The sequence below is a fragment of the Notolepis coatsorum genome (assembly GCF_963971535.1).
Source record: "Notolepis coatsorum genome assembly, chromosome: 2".
Classification (NCBI taxonomy): Eukaryota; Metazoa; Chordata; class Actinopteri; order Aulopiformes; family Paralepididae; genus Notolepis; species Notolepis coatsorum.
Window position 1 is genome coordinate 176,845,519 of NC_140166.1, and position 22,474 is coordinate 176,867,992.

General features: G+C 43.7%; 1 protein-coding gene across 4 annotated transcripts in view; it reads right to left on the minus strand.

Moving 5' to 3' along the window:
* LOC311224320 (AP-1 complex subunit sigma-2) overlaps nt 1-22,474 on the minus strand; it is a 115,339-nt gene that overhangs the window by 85,318 nt on the left and 7,547 nt on the right. The window contains exons 5-6 of one of the 4 annotated variants that reach the window (XM_084309262.1): nt 12,165-12,217; nt 3,952-4,077 (exon numbers count right to left, since the gene is read on the minus strand). The exons of 1 other annotated variant lie outside the window; for it this stretch is intronic. In XM_084309262.1, coding sequence (XP_084165388.1) covers nt 12,170-12,217 — 48 coding nt within the window. In that variant the 3' untranslated portion in view covers nt 3,952-4,077; nt 12,165-12,169. Of the gene's footprint in view, nt 1-3,951; nt 4,078-11,960; nt 12,218-16,539; nt 16,623-22,474 lie in introns of those variants that run through there. 2 more of the 4 variants (XM_084309261.1, XM_084309263.1) reach the window with 2 other exon arrangements.

A 22,474-nucleotide genomic window follows, 5' to 3' on the forward strand; every position in this document is an offset into this window, starting at 1 on the left:
TATGGGGCATATTTTTCCTTAGGGGGCATATCTATGAAATTTGGCAGGCTGATTCATAACATAAATTAAATAACATGTATTAGGAGTTTTCTCGAATTTGCGTTGCCATGGCAACAGTAGCCGATAAAGGCCCAAAGAAGAATAGCGGACAAAACTATATAACTACATGGTACTACAGGGTAATACATGGTACTACAGGGTACTACATGATACTACAGGGTACTACATGGCACTACAGGGTACTACATGGCACTAGGTAGAAGTAATACCCTAAGTGTGACTGACTAGATGCATCGGGCATATGTCTAAAAATGGACACTGTCACTTCACCTGAAGGGGCATATGACCGTTTATGGCTTCACCACTTTTTAGCTAACAACAAATCCTGATTTCCCTAATCCTATGCAAAAAACACCTATCTCAACCTTTACAATGATTGTTCAACAGCAAAAATTAGTAAATGTTATCAACTTATCATGACTTGTTGAGAAAATAATAGATTTTGAAGAGTAGAAGCAGGTGCAAAAATTAGCATTTCTTTTGCTGTGGTGAAAAGAAGGAAGTTGCAGATCCCCAGGGTCTATCCTGATTGGTCAGATGGGATGGTGACAATATCTGTGTCATCGCCTGACCTGTGCTGATTGGTTGGAAGATGTTTTTTTCATAGATTAAAGATCCCCCCCTCTCCCACCTGGCTAAATATATTGTATTCTCGAAGACACTCTGATGTCACGAGACCGCCGCCATCTTGGTATAGGGGGACCATACGGATTTCTACCATCAAATCCATGCATTGAGCTCCGTTTTTATTACATGTTTTATCACATTCTTGTTCATTTCATAACATTTTCATACGATTTGTTTTGAAAATATTGAGGCCAACATGGCATTTCACTATTTCGAAAGCCTTTCTGGTGATTCTAAGGCGAGATATGAGTCAAAGAAACCCCCCCTGATTACCACGACCACAACATCAGAACGAGTTAGCCGAACGTTAGCCACCAGCCACTTTTTCCTCTGCGATGGTATAAAACTTCCGATTTGGATTTCTGTTTTTGTCATTAGTATAACGCGTAACACAGCAGCTCTTTGGCATTGTGAAGGACTGAAGAAAGGTCTGATTGATTGTCTTTAATTTGCCGCTTTAACTATCCGTTTCTCCACTAAATAGTGTACACAATGTACCAGGCGGGGCAGTTTCCCCCCACGCTGCAGTTGCGTAGCAATAACAGACAGGAAGTTGACTTCGAGAATGGGGAAATGGCCAAAAATGGAGTGAATTCCAGTGAAAGACTCTATAGACTGATTGGATTCTAAGACAGAATTCTGAGAAAAGAATGAACACCTGGAGAAAAAAAGGTATTGTAGTGAGTGCACAACCCTTATTAATGAAGCCTCTGTATCCATTAAAGCTCTATTGCTATTGGTCACTTGCGCACACATAGTTATATTATAACACATATAAAAGCCCAAATGTACTTTCAGCAAACGTGCAGGAAAAAATGGCCCTGGCCCCACTGGTCTGTATTGATTACGTGGTCTTGGCCTTTTCTAAAGTGTCCCTACAAAACCAGTGCTACAATGTTTGACATTTACTTCTTTGGGGGAGTAATAATAAAATAATAAAGATTACATCACTCTTACTCTGGCTTTATAAAGGTAGGAGGTTGGCAAGAGCATCGACTGCCCATTATTACTGTCCTGTGACTGGAGCTCAGTGCGTGCGGTGCAGCAGGGTCAAACAATTTTGCTGGTCTGATTCTATTCACCGTGAGAATAACAGCCATAAACCATAAACAGGTTTTCTGGGCCTTTGGTCAGATGTGAATTGGTGTGGAGTGACATTGAATTCTGGGAGTGTAGTCCTTTCATCAAATGCCTGAATTGTCTTTCATTCCTTCAAAGCCCTGAACTAAGTTTAGGTTAAAATGTTACCAGAATGTTTCATAGGACATTGATTGAAAACTATCGGCTCGAATTTTACAATTGGTGGCTTATTTTGAAGGTATGAACCTGTAGTTTCATATTATGTAAAAAGAATTCCCAGGGAGGAGGGGCCCAATAGCCCGGACTCCAGAGGGTTGCCTGTGAAATGTGTCCGTCCACTCCAGACACATTCGGTGTAAAGGGTTATGTTTCAAAATGTAACATAACATGGAGAAATACAGGAGGAAACAAGTGAGCTTTTTTAATGAGATATATTTCACTGCATTAGTTTAAACAAAAACACACTCCTTACAAAATAGTCAAACTGTAATGTGCAATGATAGCAATTAGCAACATGGACTAGGAGGTTAATGAAAGAAACAGTCATCAGGATCATCTGATGCTCTTTGTAGCTCAAAAACAGTATTTACACTCAAATTAGGGGGGGGGGGGGGGGGGGGTTTCAAGTTAGTGCAAAAAAGTTTCAAGTTTGTCAGAGGGAAGAGACACTTGTGATTGGAGGAACAAGTAAAGTTTGTCAATTTGTACCCTTCTCAAAGAGGTTGGAATATAGGAAGAGGAAAGACAGGCGGAAAAATTAATGGCAGACGACGTCCTCAGTCCTCATTGAAAACTTGTACGTCATTCGTGTCATTAGAGAAACTGATTTGTGCAATCAACTGCTTAAATATCAAGAATATCAATATGGAAAATAAAATATTTTCTCAATTTGATGTCAAAACCAGCCAAATCGTTCGCCTAGCTTACCCTTGTTGTTGTAAAAGAAAATTGTCAAAAAGGTGAAATACATCATCGGTATCCACCCAAAAACAGAAATCTGTTTATATAATATTATGTTTCCCTAAATATGTCAAATATGTCAAATATGCTAACTCAAATAAGCCTCCTCTACTATAAGCAATTTTACGTCTCACTCATTCTTTTCGTAGAGTCCCCATGTCTGCTTATTTTGCCAGAGCTGGTGACAGAAGTAGCTTGTGAGTTCCACGTCTCAGTAAATAAATACATTTTGAACGGATAAATACACAGCTATTTTCTTTTACTCCACTAGCATTCCGCACAAACTATTATATACACATTCCCTTAGTTGACAATATAGGCAAATTGTGAAGAATAATATTGATTTACATTATCAGTATACCCACCATCCCCCTTTTAAACCAGCTCAGGTCAATTCTTAAGCAAGGTGGAGTAGTTAATCAGAGTACAGCAGAGGCCACTCCAGGACATTCCCATCATGCATCAATACTTCTTGTGTGAAATAAGAGGATATTCTTTACACAAGTTATTATATCTGCAGTGGTTTGACTGATGGTTGCAGTAGTAGCTACATTACAAGTCACAGTGGCACATTTACATTTACATTTTGTCATTTAGCTGACGCTTTTATCCAAAGCGACTTACAAGTTTTCTACGACAAGTCAGCAGGAAGGGTACAACTCTATCAGCTGAGTAACAATGTTCAAGTGCTGAGTGCTACAATGTAGGTTAGTATATTAGGACAAGTGCATGACAGTAAGGTTAGTTATTTATTTTTCTTTCATTTCAGGTATTGATAGAAGAAGTGTGTCTTTAGTCGACGGCGAAAGATCTGGTCTGGTTTCGGCTGTCCTAACTGTGGTGGGAAGTTCGTTCCGGGGCAAGGACCAAGAATAGGCGGCTTCTCTTTGATGATGATGACCCTCCCAGAGCTCGGATAGGGGTGGGTCTGAGGCGGCCAGAAGATGCAGAGCGTAGAGGTCTTGAGGGTGTGTAGTTAGAGACCATTGACCGGAGGTAGGCGGGAGCCATTCCCTTTGCCTCACGATATGCCAGGTCGAGGGCCTTGAAGCGGATTTGTGCGGCAATGGGGAGCCAGTGCAGGTCCCTAAGAAGTGGGGTGACATGGGCTGACTTCGGTAGGTTTGAGATCAGGCAGACGGCTGCATTCTGAATGAGTTGAAGAGGCTTGGTGGCAGTGGTCGGGAGGCCAGCAAGCAGTGCATTGCAGTAGGCGAGGCAGGAGATGACTGTTGATTGGATAAGGAGTTGGGTGGCTTCTTTTGTCAGGAAGGGGTGGATCCTTCTGACGTTGCTCAGGAGGAATCTGCAGGTTCTGGTTGTCACTGCGATGTGAGCGGAGAAGTTCAGCTGGTCGTCGGGGACAACACCAAGGTTATATTATGATACTGGCAATCGCGTCTCGCTCTTCGCCATTATGAGATAACTCCTATCTCCTAGCACCTAATGTGCTCACGAAACAAACAAATGCACTCACATGCACGTGACCAGGCCACGCCCCCGCGTCCCACTATATGACGCCGGACATGGTCACACTCCACCTTCCTCTTTTTGTTTCCAACACGGAAGTAGCAGTGCACTCCGTGAACTAGCTGTTATGAAACGCAGGGAGAATTTACACAATGTTGGGTATTCGCCAGAAGTTCACCAGCCCCTGGAATCTTCTCGGCACATCCTAAACAGCGCAACGGGCCTGTTCTGGGTTTTCCTCGTCTCGTGACAGCGGACTGAGGGACGTCGCACAATGGTTAGCAGTTGAGCTAAGTCGTGCACAAGTTTCAAGTTTCTTTAATATTTGTCATACAGAAGTACAGAATACTTTTATACAAAATGCTTCTTACTGTTACGCTCCAGAGACTGTGCAAGACAAGATAAGTATGAAATAAAATAACATAGTAAAATTAGAAGTAAAAAAATGAGGTCACAGTGTTCAGTTTAGACATATGTACAATGTTCGATGCAGAATAGACGTAGTTACCATACAATATCAGGCATTGATACTAGCATGAGTAATACTGCTTGTTGTCCCGTGAGACAGCCGAGTGATGTATTGGCGCGAGGGGCAGGATATTTGGGAAAACATGGTCGTCATGACTCTGTTTTGGGTGTTTTCCCAACTATCCTAGAGCGCGCGGCTAATGCTAATGCTACAATGCTGGGACGCCGTTCCTTTGTTCCCCGCCGAGGGCTGTCTTTACTAAAAGGTCTTCCCTCTTAACCATTCATGCTGACGGTCAATCGGTGTCTAATGTTGGGGGTTTAACGGGGGCTTGTTTACCATTTACATGGGTGGATGGGCTGAGGCTCAGGGCAGGTGTGCTTTTTGTGAATCTATGAATTGAAAATGGGGGTCCTTGATGTGGACAGGACTGGTGTTTTTCTCTGGTCTGCATCCCCTTAACAATTGTGTGTATGGGCTAGCCCATTCTGCAATAATAGAGTTTTCGTTCATTTATTCATTTACCCCTTCATGGGTGCACACCACAGTGGAGGTTGCTGCATGCCTACTAGTGAGGCAGTGCTTCACTAGTAGTAGACTTTGGTCTGCAGCCACCACTGGTGTTGCGTGCTTAGTGAAGCAGGTGGCATCAGTCCTTTGCCTCTGACATGGTTGAACGGTGTCCTGCCCGGCCGACGCCATGAGGCGAGTCGGCCCGGCAGGTGGCTGGTGGGCTGATAAATCCTATACCGCTGTGTAGGGCTGGGCGATATGGAAAAAAATCATATCGCGATAACGATATGATAATTTTATTTTATTTCTCGATATCGATAATTATCGAATTGTTATAAGTATAAAAAAAATTTAAATTTTTTTTTTCTTTTTTTTTTTAACAACAGATGTATGTTTATTTTGCAGCAATTCTTTGTCATTGCCGCCATCTTTAGTGTTACATCCCCTCACACTCCAGTTCTCAGGCTGCAGCTGGTTTAAAAGCTAAAGTAAACCGGCTTCTCTGCTGGCTGTGGCTCCAGAGGAGTTGAACAGTTCTGGCTCTGCTAGTTTATTTTCGATCTTTTGGCGCTTTTTTGGTGGAAAAACCACCGCACATGTGCACTGTGACTCGTGACTGGAGTCTAGTTCTGCTAGCACACATAGCCTACTGTGTACAGACTGTTTCAAAATGTATTTTAAATTAGAAAGCAAACAAAATAAATGGACAAGAGAAAAATAAATCTGAATTTGGTCAGTATTGTCATTTGGACAAGCAAAGCCATTACTTTAAGTTGCAGGCAAGAAAGACAAGTCTGTCCACTGTCTCTGGTTTTAAAACTGCCCTGTTGCAAGTAAAAAAAAAAAAAAAAAAAAAACGATTTTTCGATTTTTTTATTCGATATCGATTATTAAAATATATCGCGATATTTATCGTTATCGTTATATCGCCCAGCCCTACCGCTGCGGTATAGAATTAGCAGCGACTGGCAACATTGTTCAAATTGCTGTTTTTTCTGTCAAAAATAGTGTCGGGTGGTGGGGCCTTAGCGCCAGCTGACGTCAAAACATTGCGTGAGGTTTTGAGGTTACTCAGCTTTTGACCTAGCCGCAAGCTATAACCGTAGGGAGGGCTAGGATGCTGTCAACGCTTGTTCACAGACATCTTTGGTTGGAACAGTCTCCCCTTGAGGAGAGAAGGTTTTCCCTCCTCAGGGCTCCCCTCTCCGCAGAGGGACTTTTGGTCTTTCCGCAGGAGCGGGGGCGGTATTTGACCCCACACCGCCTCACACCGCGCAGCCAGAGGTGAGCGGCCATGTGAGCGGCCATGTTTCCCCCGCCTGAGGTACCCTGGGCACAAAGACAACAGGTGATCACAAGGCAGACAGCCTTGGTGGCCGAGGGATCGTCTACATTAGATGAGCACGCCCTAAAAAACCGTCGCCGTCTAGCTGTGTCTAGCACGCTCTCCGGTCACTCCCCCCCCCAACACCAGCGGGATACGTGCCTTCAGTGAAGCGCAAGCGGCCCCACGTTTTGCTTCTCATGGGGACAGTTGCTGGCTAGGCCTGGGTCTGCCTATGAGAATGCTGTGCTGTCAAGCAACTCCCACGCCACACGTTCTGCGTCTGTGTTTGGTGAGCCTGGTGTTGTGTCTGTCAACGACAAAGGTTGTCAGCGGGGGAACTCGAGGCCCAGGAGGTCGCAGCGTGAGTTCCCCCAGCCCCGCCCTCGCCAGGCCGGGTATCACTTTAGTGCCTCCCACGGCCGGAAGACCGGCGGTGGTCAGTCAGGCACACGTGGTTTGGGTGGTAGTAATATCACTGCAGGGCTATGGTGTGTAGGAACCCACCCTATCGGGCAGTGTGGGGACCACATGCCTTGCATGTCTAGCTGCAGAGCAGGCTTTCCTCAGCAATACATGCCGGGGAGATGTTCAGTGGGGGAGCTTATGTCACCCAGTGTGATGTCAGCTTCCCCCTTATCAGACCGGCCCTTTCTGTCGGGGTCCCCCCTTGGGTGCGATTGCCTCGTTGGTAGTGTCAGGGTGCGATATCCCGGCTCCGCGAGACGCCCTGCTTGCGCGGTTGTCGAGTCCTCGGTTGGCAACGCACAGCGGGTGGGACCGGGCCTCCTATCTACGGTTCCTGGCGGACCAGCGCCAAGTGGCGGCGGGTGCGCTTTGGGATTATCATCACTATGGCTACAACAGTGCCATATGTCGAGGTGGATGGAGAGAACGCTGAGGCGGGGACTTGTGTTGCAGTTTGCACAACCCCACCCTCCGTTTTCAGGTTTGGTACAGACCCTGTTGTCAGGGTCAGCAGCAGTGACAGCTCTGGGCAACGAGATCCAATCTCTGTTGGCGAAGCAAGCCATCGTCGTGGTCCCAAAGGAAAACGCGATGCGCGGCATTTCCTCCCGGTATTCTCTGGTGCCCGAGAAATCGGGGGGGGGGGGGGGGGGGGGGTGTCAGACCCATACTGGACCTGTCCCATGGAAGGTTCAGAATGTTGACCGTCTCCCGCCTGTTAGGCACTGTCAGGTGGGGGACTGGTTCACCTCCATAGACCTGTAGGATGCGTATTCGCATCCCGATCTCACCTCCAACTCAACACCAGTAAGACCAAGGAGCTGGTGGTGGACTTCCGGAGGGGCAAGAAGAGGCCCCCCCCGATTCCCATCTCCATCCGAGGGGTGGATGTGGAGATGGTGGACTCATACAAGTTCCTTGGGGTACACCTGAACAATAAACTGGACTGGTCGGACAACACAGAGGCCCTCTACAGGAAGGGACAGAGCAGGCTGTTCTTCCTGAGGAGACTCAGGTCCTTCAATGTGTGCAACAAACTGCTGCAGTCTTTTTACCAGTCTGTTGTGGCCAGCATCCTCTTCTATGCTGTGGCATGCTGGGGAGGCTACATCAACTCAAGGGACACCAACAAGCTCAACAAGCTGGTGAGGAAGGCTAGCTCTGTGGTGGGAGTCGAGCTACCTAGACTTGAGGTGATGGTAGAGAGGGGGATGATAAGGAAGCTGGATGCCATCATGGAGAACCCCTACCACCCCCTCTACGACGAGCTAGTCAAGATGAGAAGCTCGTTCAGCCACAGACTCATCCCCCCCCGACACTCAACTAACCGCCTCGGACAGTCCTTCATACCAGCGGCCATCAGGCTCCACAACAGTGGGCAGCGACTAGCAGCCTCCAGGCCCCACAACAGGGGGCAGCGACAGCGACTGCTACCAGACATTGACCTGGGACTTATAGGAACCCAAGGGGGACAAAGTAGACTACCCTGGTACTTTGATTAATGTATACTCAGTAGATAGTAAATTATTATAACACTACCTCTTGCATACTGCACCTCATGTGACACTGTGAATAATGTGAATATTCCTCAGCTAGTCAGATAGTAAATTATATTGACCATATTGATCAAATTGTTTACACTGCCTGTGTTGTCTTTTACTACCTGTATACTGTGTTGTTTTACTACCTGTACCCCTCCCCCCCTCCCCCCCATGCTGCTATGATGCCTGAATTTCCCCAAGGGGATCAATAAAGGAATATCTTATCTTATCTTATCTTCCATCCTAGGGCTTACCTACGCTTCCTTTGCAGAGCTTAGCGTACAGGTACCAGAGGCTGCCGTTCGGCTACTCTCTTTCTCCCCGCATCTTCACCAAGTGCGTGGAGACCGCGCTGGGGCCTCTGCGTCGTCGGGGGTTACGAATTTTATTCTACCCTGGACGATGTTCTTGTCCTTGGCCGGTCAGGGTAGATCGCCAGGTCTCATACCAGGCAGGTGGTGCCTCACCAGCCTGGGTTTTGCTGTAGACTGGGAGTAGAGTACTCCTCTTCCCAGTCAACGTGTGGAGTACTTGGGCTTTTCTAAGCTCAAGGTCTATATGGTCATCCCTCTCAGAGCAGCGGCGAGTGGGTGGTTCTCGGCGTGCTGGGGAGGTTCCGTCCTAGGACGGTTACGGCGCTGTCCATGATGCGCCTGCTGCTGTGGTCCCTCTTGGCCTCCTCTTCATGAGGAGGATACAGAGGTGGTTTTTTCCAGTATGGAAATGGACCCGGTGAGAGACATGTGGAAGCGGCTGAAGGTTCCCATGTCAGTACTGGGGGACCTCGTCCTCTGGGGAGGGCCTGGTGCCCTCACCAGCGGGGTGTCCGTGGGCAGCAGGCTGTCACACGTCACGGACTTCACCGACACCTCCCTCATGGGATGGGGGATGGGGACGTGTCGGGCCAACGCAGTAGGGGGCAGCTGGCAAGACCATGCTGCCCGGTCTGCGCTACATTCAATGTGTTGGAATTGAAGGCAGTCCTTCTGGTCCTCAAACGGCTCTGCCACCTTGTGGTGGGCAAGCATGTTTTGGTCAGGACGGACAACACGACGTCAGCGTCGTATATTGACAGACAGGGTGGAGTGCGCTCCCCCCGTCTGCACCGGGCGGTGGTCGGGCTCTGGCTATGAGCGTTCTCCATCTGCGCAGCCTGAAGGCTCTCCACATCCCCGGCAGGGAGAATGTGGGTGCGGATGTGATGTCGCGGGGTGGTCCTCACCCTGACGAGTGTGGACTACGTCCAGACATAGTCGGACAGGTCTGGGACCGATTCCGTGGCCGCCCGGGATTCTGTACGCATTCCCCCGCTTACACCTGATAGCTCAGCTGTTGGGGTGGGTACATCGGGAGCGTGGGACTTGATCCTGGTCGTGCCGGGCCGGGGCTCAGCTGTGTGGTCCCCGGCCCTGATTCAGCTCTTGGTGGCCCCGCCGTGGCCTGTTCCGTGGTCACCGCGGGCCCTCTCTCAGGCACGCGGAACTCTGTTCTGCCTCCTGTTCTGGGGCAGCCTCTAGGCTTGGCTGCTGACTGGTGTGAATCTGGTGGGGATGCGTCTTGACTATTCTGTGGTTAACGCTATCCAGTACGCGCGCTCCGTCCTCTACCGCAGCTTACGCTGGGGAGTGGCGTATGGTCGAGTGTGGGGGCAGAACATTGTTCAGCCACCCTCTCGTGAAACATTCCTGCTTGGCGCTCGGCGTCTCAAGCCTGTCAAACGTTCTCTGTCTCCGAGTGGGACCTCCAACTGGTCCTGGGCCGGTTGTCGGAGGCCCCGTTTGAGCCTCTTGAGCAGGCGCCATTGGATCAGCTGTCTTTAAGGCCGCGTTCTTTTTGGCCATCACCTCCGCTAAGAGCGTGGGTGAGCTGTGTGCTCTGTCGGTGCGGCCTGAGTGCCTGTTTATTCGGCCGATAGCGGTGCGACTCAGAGGCCTAATCCAGTCTTCGTGCCAAAGAATATCCAGAGCTCTTTTCGCTCCAGGGATATTGTGGTTCAGGCGTTCGTCCGCCTCCTCATGCTAGTGAGTTGGAGGCGGGCCTTTACCTGTCGTGTCCTGTCCGTGCACTGGGGGTTTACCTCAGGACTCTGGCTCTCACGGCTTCCGTTCAACTGTTTGTTTGTTACAGTGGCCCTTGCGCGGGTGAGGCGCTGTCCAAGCAGCACCTGTCACATTGGTTGTACGGGGGCATTGCCCTCTGCTGCCCGTTGGCTGGACAGGTCCCCCCTCGGGCTGCTGCCCTGTTAGGGGGGGCCTCGGTGGAGGACATCTGTGCTGCGGCCTTCTGGTCCTCCCCGGGTCCCTTCGTTAGGTTTTACCTCGTGGACGTGACTGGGGGTTCTGTTTCCCAGGCGGTTCTGAGGTCTGGGACCTCTCCTGCGTCCCACCAATTGGTGGGCTAGCAGGGGTGTGTGCCACGGGGTGCTGTGTCACACGTGGTCCCGCCTATGCTGTGCGTTTTCAGGGGTGTCTGGTTCCCCCTTTTTTCGCACTTTGGTGGAGTTGACTGCCTCCCCCCCTTCGTTAGGACGGGCGGGTGGACGGGACTCCCCTCCTCCCTGGCTGGGGCTTACGGGCCCTCAGGGGGTACACTTGTCAGGCCACGCGTCTGCTCTGCCCCATATCTCATAATGGCGAAGAGCGAGACGTGATTGCCAGTATGATAATATAACGAAAGGTTATCCTATAACCTAGTTACTGTATATGAATACTGGCTAAGCGTCTCGCTCTTAGCGCCCTGAGGTCCCTTGGATGGTTTTTCCGTGTATGGAAATCTTTCTGAGGAAGGTGGAGTGTGACCATGTCCGGCGTCATATAGTGGGACGCGGGGGCGTGGCCTGGTCACGTGCATGTGAGTGCATTTGTTTGTTTCGTGAGCACATTAGGTGCTAGGAGATAGGAGTTATCTCATAATGGCGAAGAGCGAGACGCTCAGCCAGTATTCATATAACTAGGTTATAGGATAACCTTTCGTTCTTGGCGGTCGGGGACGCGGCCACAGCTATATTCTCCACTCTACATACTGTATCTAATGGATATCGAGGGCAGTAAATTCAAATCCAGCGTTGTGCTTAAAACAATGGTATATATAATACAATGTCAAAGAAACAAAGGCAAGAGGAAAATACACAACTCTTTGGTTTTATCAATGTAATACATTTCACCTCCCTTTATCTATATAGCTCTGACCAAAAACACTGCTTAACTTTTGATTTCGTTTTGGCCAGACCACATCCATATCCAGTTAGGAGAAGAAAAAAAGTCCTAAATCACAGTTTTCAGAATGGATGTGGTCAAATCAAAAAACCTCTCGGAGAATAATACAGTATGTGATTTGGAAAACAGATAACCCCAATTCTACATCAATGCTGCATTTAATTCTTGTTACAGCTATTGCCATCTTAGGTTTGATGTGAATATAATAAAGATTAAGCTGAGATAATCAACTACATATTAAATATTAAATGTATTATTATTATTATTTTTCATATTTTGTTTCAGAAGATGGGGGGGGGGGGCGTCAGAGTTGTGGAACAGAGACGCACGGTTACAACATTTGTGTGTGTTGGGTTAGGGTTGGTCTGGGCGACACATAGTAAAGTAGTTGACAGATGAAGGAGTGTTTTGGCAAACAGCTGATGGGGAAGAAGCACCATGTTCATGTCAGTCCGATTTCCTCCAGGACACTGCGAGGAGTCTCTCCTTCCTATGGAGGGAAGGAGGAACCACAGCTGGGGTAAGGGGAAACAGTATTCACTTTATAGTGGGACAAAATAGCAATAATGCCTTCCCTCAACTGAGCACTCATAGTCACAATATCAGTTCATTATAAGCAACATCCCCACATGCTCTTCATGGGTTCTCCCTTCAACGGACCGTTCTAACGGTTCCATAAAGGCCTCCTGGTTTGACATCATTACTTTCTTCATACCCGGCCCACAGTACAAAGCACTGCAGGTGTCAGCATCGTCTTTTGCCAGTTCAGACAGAAAAGCAGTGGGGCCAACACTGTCCTTTTTGCCATAAAACTGTTCCAATACATACTAAGACAATCCTAATTATGATAGTAACTGTACTGTGTGTGTGTGTGTATATATATATATCAACATGCCACATTCAAACCATGCTGAAGCCCTAACTCTTGTTGCATGTAACAAATTATGGGTAATTTTGTGCTTGTAAAAAAAGAGACATGCTCTCCCATTTCAAGTAATTGAATGGAAGACAGAACAACGTCAAGCCAGGACACAGCCGTCTTTACTGTATGCATATATTCATATATAGGATAAACAAAAGTACCCTTCTAACCAAGACTGATGGACTTGAATAAAATTAAATAAACTTAATTTAAAAGATGAGATGAAAGACAGGTTACCTCTTCGTAATAGGTCTATATCAGCCTACATTTGAATGACCTATTATTTGATACAAATCATGTTGCTATAATTTGTATGTGTGTAAAACACATTTAAAAAGAAAAATTTAAAAAAATAATGACAAATGCAGAAAGTGACGTTTACAGGAAAACATTTGGGGAGTTAGTGGACAGCCTTGCCGTTCACTACTTCATGAATTTTCTGGTGAACAACATGACATGAAGAAAGAGTAGCACTTACTTTGGCATCCTAAACCAAGGTTCAGCACAAAGTAAAGAAAGGACTTGTGTCAGCATAGTGAGTAATAACCACTTATCTTCTGGGAGGAGAAAACAACCCACGTCCACATATTCATTCCTGAGCTTTCACCTTAGTTTTCATATATTCCTGAACTTTCATTTCATTCACAAAACGAATGTTCAACCGTTTCCATCAACCCAGTTCTTGATCCAAAATCTATGCATTATTCATTGATTTTAGACTGATTGATTTTTCGTTCCTGGGTAAATGCTTTTCATGAATAAGAACATAATAAATCCCATGTCAACTGGCATGCAAGAACCAACCTCATTCAAGCCAGAAGAAGGAGATAAGCAGAACACGATGGCATGGGAAATGGACTTTTTTCCCCCATATTGCACTTTCCCCCCCTCAACATTCATTTGGCTTTGAAGAACAAAGTTATTCACTTAGATTAAAACATGTTGTTTTGGGCAGATAATGGAGTGAACGTTCAAACGTCCTCAATAGCTTCAGAGGCATAAGAAAGAACTAAAAAACAAACAAACCAAAGCTTACATATGAGAGGCTATATGTACATGTGCTTAATTGTAAAACAATCTTGAACCATTTATTAATTTAGCTACTGTATACACTTTGACAGAGATCCATTGACAACATACAATTCTACCCTAACAAATACCTTCTTATGCAGCCCTATGCACTGGGCAGAGACATGAATAATCAAATAACATGAAGAGAACACTTTGTTAATTGCTGTAATATCATTCAAAGTGCATCTATTTTACTTACAGATATTGCAAGTCTAATTAATACCAACTTCAGCATGATCTCCATTAGTACTGTATTATAATTACAGAGCCATACTTCATGATTTACAGTGCAAATAGCAAACCAATATACTTCAGTAACACACTCACATAAATACCACTTACCTTCAAAGTGGTCGTTTCTATAGTTAAATAGGAAATCATGTCAATGTCTATAAATAACATTTACAACAGAAAACAACTACACTAAAAGCTTACAACTGAAATGTGAGTTTTCCTATTAATACCATAAAGTCCTCTAAGTAACAGTAAGGACAATCAAACAACAACAAATCAACAGACATGATTTAGAGTGATGGAATAAAAATGGTTGAAATCCACTGTGGGGGGGGGGGGGGGGCAACAACATGTCTTCTCTCAAAACGTTTTACATTCACTTCCCTAGTTGTGGGAATTCACTAGGGAACCACTAGGGAATTCTGTAAGAAAATTTTTAATATCTAATACAAATGAGGGAACATTTATGAAATAAAACTGAAGCAAATGAAAATACCCCCCATGGCTGTGATGATGACTACTGGTACTAAATTAAGAAGGTCATCAATTTACCTATCTCAAACCCGCTCTCTTTTTTTGATCCTCCAATCACAACTGTTGCTTCCCTCGGACAAGGGACGCAGTTGTGTGGTTGGAGGATCAAGAAAAGAGGGCAGGGTTTGAAATAACATGAAAAAGTCAATATGCACTGTGCTGAAAAAATAACCATAACAGTAATCTGTTGTTTATACTCATTTCACAAATCACAAGTACAATTTCTTGCTTAACACTATCAGTGCCACTTGTTAACATGGTAAAGCATGGTTGAATGCCACCACCCACTTCAATGATAGCGTTGTGAACGCATAATCTCTGTTTTAAATTATGGCTATGTGTCTAATCTGCCCGTCGTTTATCAATGACTTGTTTCCAGTCAACATTGTCGAGACGGATTGTTTTTTAATTGGTTCATTTCCGTTTTATAGCATTTTGAAAAGCCCTTGTTTTTCAGGAAAATATATGGATTCCGTGATAAACGGCCTTTACTGGAATATTCTGGCATACACAAAAAACATTGTAATTTTTCGGCCTATTTATGAATAGTTTTCAAATAAACGCTAGATTATCGATAGTATATGTGTACTTATGCACGCTATAGAAGCGATCTGAAAAATATATTCACTCATTTCCTGATCAGCGAGCACACACACACACACACACACATGGGGCACACGCTGATATATAGGTCAAAACAGATCCGATTATCCCAAGACTGGTAAAATAAATTGCTTACCTCAGATCAGATGTTTTTTTTTTTTTTTTTTTACTTTATTTTTTAGCGTTTATCGCTTTCCTGGTCAAGCATGACCGACAGTTGTAGGGTGAAACGGGAGAGAGAGCAGGGGGAGACATTCGGCAAATGACGGCGAGTCCGGGAATCGAACTCGGAGTCAACCAGATCCGTGACGCAGCACGGAGTTCCGTGACGCAGCGCGGTAACATGGTGTGCTACTGGAGCACCCTCAGATCAGATGTTATCCAAAAAGATTATTCCAATTCCTGATCGCCATTCCAAATATCGATCGCGTTTATTGATTCAGCGTTGGGTACTGTAAATAATGTATTCCACACGTTTTCCAGGCCGGCGATCAACTTGGGTTTCTTCAGATGCCTCGCCGGAGAAGTAACATGAGGAGGCTGCCCCTAGGGGGCGGTATTTTCCCAATTGAGCTAGCGTGAGGCTTGATTGCTGAAATTCAAATCGCTAATAAAAAAAAATACGACAAACAAACACTATATAGCGTTGGTGGCACTCATCTGGCGGCATGAACTAGTGACAAAACACGTCCCTGGCACTCAAAGTGTTAAGGATGAAGACGTTGACGTCCTTATCTATTTAAAAATATATATAATTACTTGAGATAGATATTTATTAATCCCCAGGGGAGAAATGTGAATAATCATGTTGAGGAGGAAGAATTTTCCATCATCAGCAACTTTGTCATATTTTAACTTCAGTCTTAAGAACTGTGACAATATTGTATCATGACCTATAGGGATGCAGCACAATACTGTATATCGGCAACCACATCAGTGTTGGCTGATATCTGTGATTCTTTAAATGTATTGATCGACATTGGTCCGATGAGCAGAACTGGACAGTTGTGAACAACCAATGATTATTTATCTGTCTAAAGAAATAAAGACCAATTATATTCCATTTTACATGTCTTATTGCTTTCAGTATGTACAAAACTGAATTACCATAGGAACTCTTTAAAAAAAAAAGATTATACAGACTACATCTCATCGATATCAGTAAATATCAGTTATCGGCCATAACAGAAAATGTATCAGTAATTGGCCAAAATGTTCATATTGGTCATCATCATGAACCCACGATTTTATATCAAATTGAATTGTGAATTCAGCATATTGTTACACCCCCCCTAGCCAATGATGACATCATGCAGGTGCTTAAAGGAAAAGGAAGAGCCAGGTACTGAGGAAGAGGAGCTCAGCATGCAGGGTGGATAACAGCACTGAGGAAGAGGAGCTCAGCATGCAGGTGGATAACAGCACTGAGGAAGAGGAGCTCTGCATGCAGGTCGGACAGCAGCAGTAGCAGCGACAGCGATGGCAGCCCTGCCCATCAGTACACAGGCAAATTAAAGTACTCATGACGGGGCTGGTGGGAGAGAAATGCACACAGCTTAGGAGACACGACAGAATACGTCACTCATAACAACCGCATAGGGCTGGGAAATATTGTTGTCTTTTGATCCTATTGCGATGATAAACTATGATATTGTGATGTATGAATGAATGATAACAAGCACATATTAACACATTTGCTAATATATATATATATATTTGAGGGAATAATCTTTAGAAAATTACAGTTTTGGTTTTATATCACACTTAACATTATCGTATCGTTGGATTATGTTACATAGGAACATGTTATGTTGCCTATGTAAAGCAGATATCATGATATATCAATATAAAAAAAGATCCCATACAACTATTGTGACATATTGCCCAGCCCTACGACTGCATAGCTACACCACTTGAGCCACAGGACGTGCAGGAAACAAGACAGCAGGCAGCTTCTATAGTGCCCTGGATACACACTACACTGAGCACTACACCCCCCTGGGGTCTGTATAGGCCAGGGGTCAGCAACCTTTACTATCAAAAGAGCCACTTTTCCCCCGTCCCACAAAATAAAATGCTCAGGGAGCCGCACAACCTATTTACCCTTAAAATTAAGATAACACAGTGTATAACGTTTTATATATCCCCAAGCATGTGATTGTCATATGTATCTCATGTTGTTATGTTTTGTGTTTTCTGTTGTCTTTCTATGTGGACCCCAGGAAGACTAGCTCGCCACTTAGGTGACAGCTAATGGGGATCCTTTTAAACAATAAATAAACAATAAACATACCCCACATTTAGCATAAAACGCCTGACAATTGCATACCCAAAGTCATTTGCGATTTATTATACTTTATACTTATAGCACACAGTTTGTTGCATTAATGGGATTATAAAGCAAAAAAAAGAAAATGTTTGACTTTTTATTGCTGTTTTTACCTGTTATAACAAAGGAAAACCTCAAACTCTTATGAAGAGGAGAAAAAATACTGGCTGTGTAGACCTATTTTTAAATAAATCACAGATTTATATTTGAGTCCTTCCCTTATTTGTGGAACATTTATAAAATAAAAAGTAGTCCACTTTGAAAAAAGACTACCATGTGTAGACCTACTTTGAAATAAAACACAGAAAAGGAGAAAAAACACTGGCATCTGTAGACCTACTTTGAAATAAAACCCTAAACTATGCAGCTCTATTAGAGTCCTTCCCTTATTTGTGGAAAATCTATAAAATAAAAAGTAAATTTTTCATTGTTCGCAAATTTCGCACCACATATCAGGCATACAGGTAAGCCTTTTGTTGACTAAATATCTTAGTTGATGAAATATTTTTTCATTTCAGTGTCACAGTATGACATCGATCTCCAAAATAAGAAAAAAAAAATAAGATTCTTTTATATATATTTTTTTGGGCCAGGGAGCCGCAGCTGATTGGCTAAAGAGCCGCATGCGGCCTCGGAGCCGCAGGTTGCCGACCCCTGGTATAGGCTATTCTGAGTGGGGGAATTTAAACACCTGTACATTTTAAAAAGCTATGAAAAGCCGTGTACGATGTACCAGTGTCTTGTTTAATTTTCATTACCTCAGTAGGTAAGAACATAGTTGCCTATCTGTGGACAATACAGTCAAAGTATTGCTACACCAAAACTTTTTGTGTAGTAATGTTGTTTTCTTTTGGCTTCAACCTGTAGTGAAACCAGATCTAAGAGGCTGTAGTGTAGACAGTGTAATTAAAATGGCACACGTAAATAAGGGGGAAACAAACACGCAAAAACAGACAGAATAGGACAGGTTGCGTGTTTTCAGCAAAGACATCTACGAACTCCTGTAAATAAACAGTTACCATTGACAAGAGACTGTGGATGGTAAACTATAGAGTATCGTGATAAGCAGGGGTTGAGACACTACACACACAGACTGGTAAACAAACTGATCCAGACTAGATCTGACTAGGGGGTCTCTAGTGATACAGGTCTAAAAACCCACAGACACAAAGTATTCACCTCGTTGGGACTAATTCTGGAAAAGGCCAGAGGATTCGGAGGCCAAATTTGGGACCAGCACACCTGTGAGGCAAACATTTTATGAGGACAAGAATGAACTCAGTGACGCCCTGCAGGGAAAATTTAAATCTCTCATAAACCTATAATACCTATGTACACACCATCTACAGTAAATGTTCAGAGACCCAGAGACTAAACTGTGCACCACCGCAATAAAAAGAAAAAGGCCCTCTTGTGTGAGACAGGGACTCTCAACACAACACCATCAATCTTCCAAACTCTATAACGTGCAGAGAGCACATGTTCAGAATCTGCTGAGACATAATTATTCCAAACGGAAAATCTGTTTGCTTACACTACAATAACACCCAGCTCCTGAGAAATGTTTCATTAAAGGCTTATTAAAATCGTTTTATCCAAATCCCCTGAGGCATGTCTTCCTCCCATGTAATTATTGTACCTTAATACCTTTAAAGCCCCAAGGGCCAAAACCGGAGGCGCCCCCCCCCCCCCCCCCCCCCCCCATGTCTCATTTTAAGTATACAATTCCTTTCTAACCACTGGCTGATTTGAAGTCGATATGTTACAATTTTGCCAAAGGATCAGTGTATGTCTTTTTCTCTTCACAATCAGAGAGATTAGTTCAATCAAGTAACTGTTTTGAGGGTATCATACAGTTCTAGCAATAAATCATAGTGTTGACAGTCTTTGGCTTTGAGAGGGGTGGGGAGCTTTGGTTTTACTCTCTAAACTGAGAAGCAAAAGCCAATAAGACTTTGATTGTTACTTCTTTGGCTTTGTTTCTTTTCAAATGCTTACATCTAATACTAGTATTGTTTATGATGAATGATCCTTACAGTTCATAAGGGAGAGAGTAAGCTCGGAGCAAAGAGCCTAAAAAATTGACTGAGAAGAATCAATATTTCAAAAGGAATACTCCCATCAGTTATAAAGAATACTATTCACACATTGTTACACTATAAATCATTACCAAATGGCTGTGTTAAAATGATCAGTTGTTCCGTTGAGGCACTGTTATTGATTAACGAACTAAAGCGATCATCAATCACATTCAGTGCAGTTAGTGAGTAAAAGTAGAATGAGAAAGACAGGCTAGTCTTCACTCAGGCAGCATAGCTCTCCCACTTATCAATGAAAATAGGTCTGAAATCATTGAATATATCTGTAAAAGTAATTATTCTAATTTATTGTAACTTTTGAAGTGCAAAACATTCTTTTTTAAGTGATGACTCGTTAGTCACATATCTTTAAACTATGATCAATATATATTTCAACATATCACCAAATTCAAAAGATGAAGTGTTTGATTATGCTGCCTGTATGTGAAATTCATAGTTCCCTCAGACATGGCCAAAAGTTATGCAGTTTTGGGTCCATGTCTGGTTATGACTTATGACCCTCACATCATGGTTTCACCTCGGCATTACAAGACAGACATACTAAGTACATGCGATTTAAAACACACACCAAAACCCATGCTGACCGACTGACTGTGTCAGTCAGGTAATTACCAAGAGGACTCTAGACCCGTTATAAGATCTCCTCATTGGGCAAACCTCCCCAGTCTTCACTCTGGCTCTACAAATAGAAGATTGAGAGATCAGAGACTCTCTCTCACTCTCTCTCTCTCTCTGGACAACTGTGGTATTGTGGCTCTGACAAGACAATGATGTCACAAAAGATAATTATACAATACTAATAGAAGTGAAGCGGGGAACTAGTTGGACTTTACAAAGCAGTGAAGGCTAACCATACAGCACATTCTGAACAGTACAGCTACCTAAAGAGTCACCCTGACTGTAAATGGATGCTGGACCCAGGAGCTGCTTCGTGAAGATTATCCTGGGGCATTGAAACTTTGCTGACCTGCAGATGTTGCATTGTTAATGGTTACACTATTCTTATTTTAACCGGATACTTTAAGTTACAGAACTTTACATACTAATTTTGAGAATACATGGCAAAAAACGGACTGTCAAAATGTGCAAACTTTTATGACTACGCTCTTCTCAAGGCTTGCTTCAACTTTCAACTTTTGTGCCATGTACAAAATGGTTACTATATTTCAAGTCCATGATAGGCTAAATGACCGAAGGACTTTGAACATTAGGAATAAGATCAGTTCTGTGATTACCAGCAGAATATCTCACTGTTGATTCATATAATGGCCAAACATTTATATATATTTTTTTTAAATATAGGAAGATATTTGAATAAATCAACCAGGCTTGAATGATGATGGATATGAAAGGAGAGATTTGACACATTATCCAAAATCTCTTCACAGGAGCTTAACAAAAGCAATAGATAATGTCCATCGTTCCTATGCTCTCAAAAGTATATTGTATCTATCTAATGACTACTATATTTATCACTATTGTGATTGTAAGTAAATAAGTTGTGGTATTGGATAAATTGAATTATTGAATGTCTTCACGCATCATCACAAGTAATTTTTATTACAGACGTCTCACCGGACAAACATCCTTCTCTGACTACAATTGAATGGCCAATTGGATTGGAGTGAACATGGGTTATTCTTTTCCTCGTGGAGTGCAACCTACCTTCTTTAGATATTGGAGTCTTGTCCGATTTATACCACTAACTGATAGTAACTTACAATGATAACTACTGGAGAGAATTATAGTCTGAGTCAGATAGATTTATTTTCCTCATCTTCCCCCAGACCACTTACTCCTTTTCATTTTAACTGGAGGAGAAGTGGAATTGGGTTCATGACAGAAGACATCATGGCACATTTTACAGACGCATGTTCCCGGACTTATTGTTGTCGCTTGGGCAAGTAATGTTGGGGAAAAGAGCACAATCTTTGCAGAAAATATCAGATTTTGAGAAAGTTTGAGAAATGTTTCCATGATATTTACATGTGACGTGATGCACATAAATAACCCTGCCATAAAACTAGATAAAACCTGGAATGCATGTGTGTGTGTGTAAAAATGCATGATCAGAATATACAGACAGGTATGTGATTACATATTCCAGGTAAGCTCAGCACAAAGCTGGCAGTCCAACTAAACCAAAGCAATTAAAACCTCCGACTGCGGGTTGTCTTTGCGTCAATAGCTGGATGATCACAGTTGTTGTGTTGCCAAAGCTTCTCAGTGCACTCCAGAACAGAGAACTTCTTGGTCAGAATAATTACAGTGACAGACTGGTTACTGGTATGCTACTGTAATTGTGCCTCCCTCTAAATGGAATGCTCATTTAGGCCAGAATTCTTTGTGCGGTCTTGGGCACCACAGACAATGAGACTTTGTTCCTGAGTTGCACGTCTATCGCCCCTCGCATCAACCCCAAATCGCAAAAGATTCCAAGGAATGTACGGATTCTTAAAGGAGAATAGCACTAAACCTATACATTTGTATAAGTTGTTCTTATACATAATGGTTATGATCAGTATTTGTGAACCTTCAGACCTCTTATAGCTATAAACCAGACCACCAAGACTGTAATCTGAGATGTCAAACCACCTACTTCACTCTCATGTTTCTACCTACAAGAGACAACAATGAATGTTCACTAATACTGACCAAACATAGTTATGGTATAGAAATAACATATAAAGCTTAAATTCAGTTGTATTATTCATGTTTTAAAACGTTTAGAGGTCTGCCACTAAGATTTAAGTCTCACCTTAGCTGTAGATACCGAAATGGGTCTTATTTAACTCTTAAGTGCAGCAATAATCTTTTATTTGACATTGAAAACAGTGGATTGAAAATTGAGGCCTTGCACTGAATGTTTGTGTTGTTCTCTGTCTTGCAACATGGCTGCCTGTAACATAGCAACCATTGTTTTGTACGTGGCAATGGAAGAGACAAAAGTTAGTA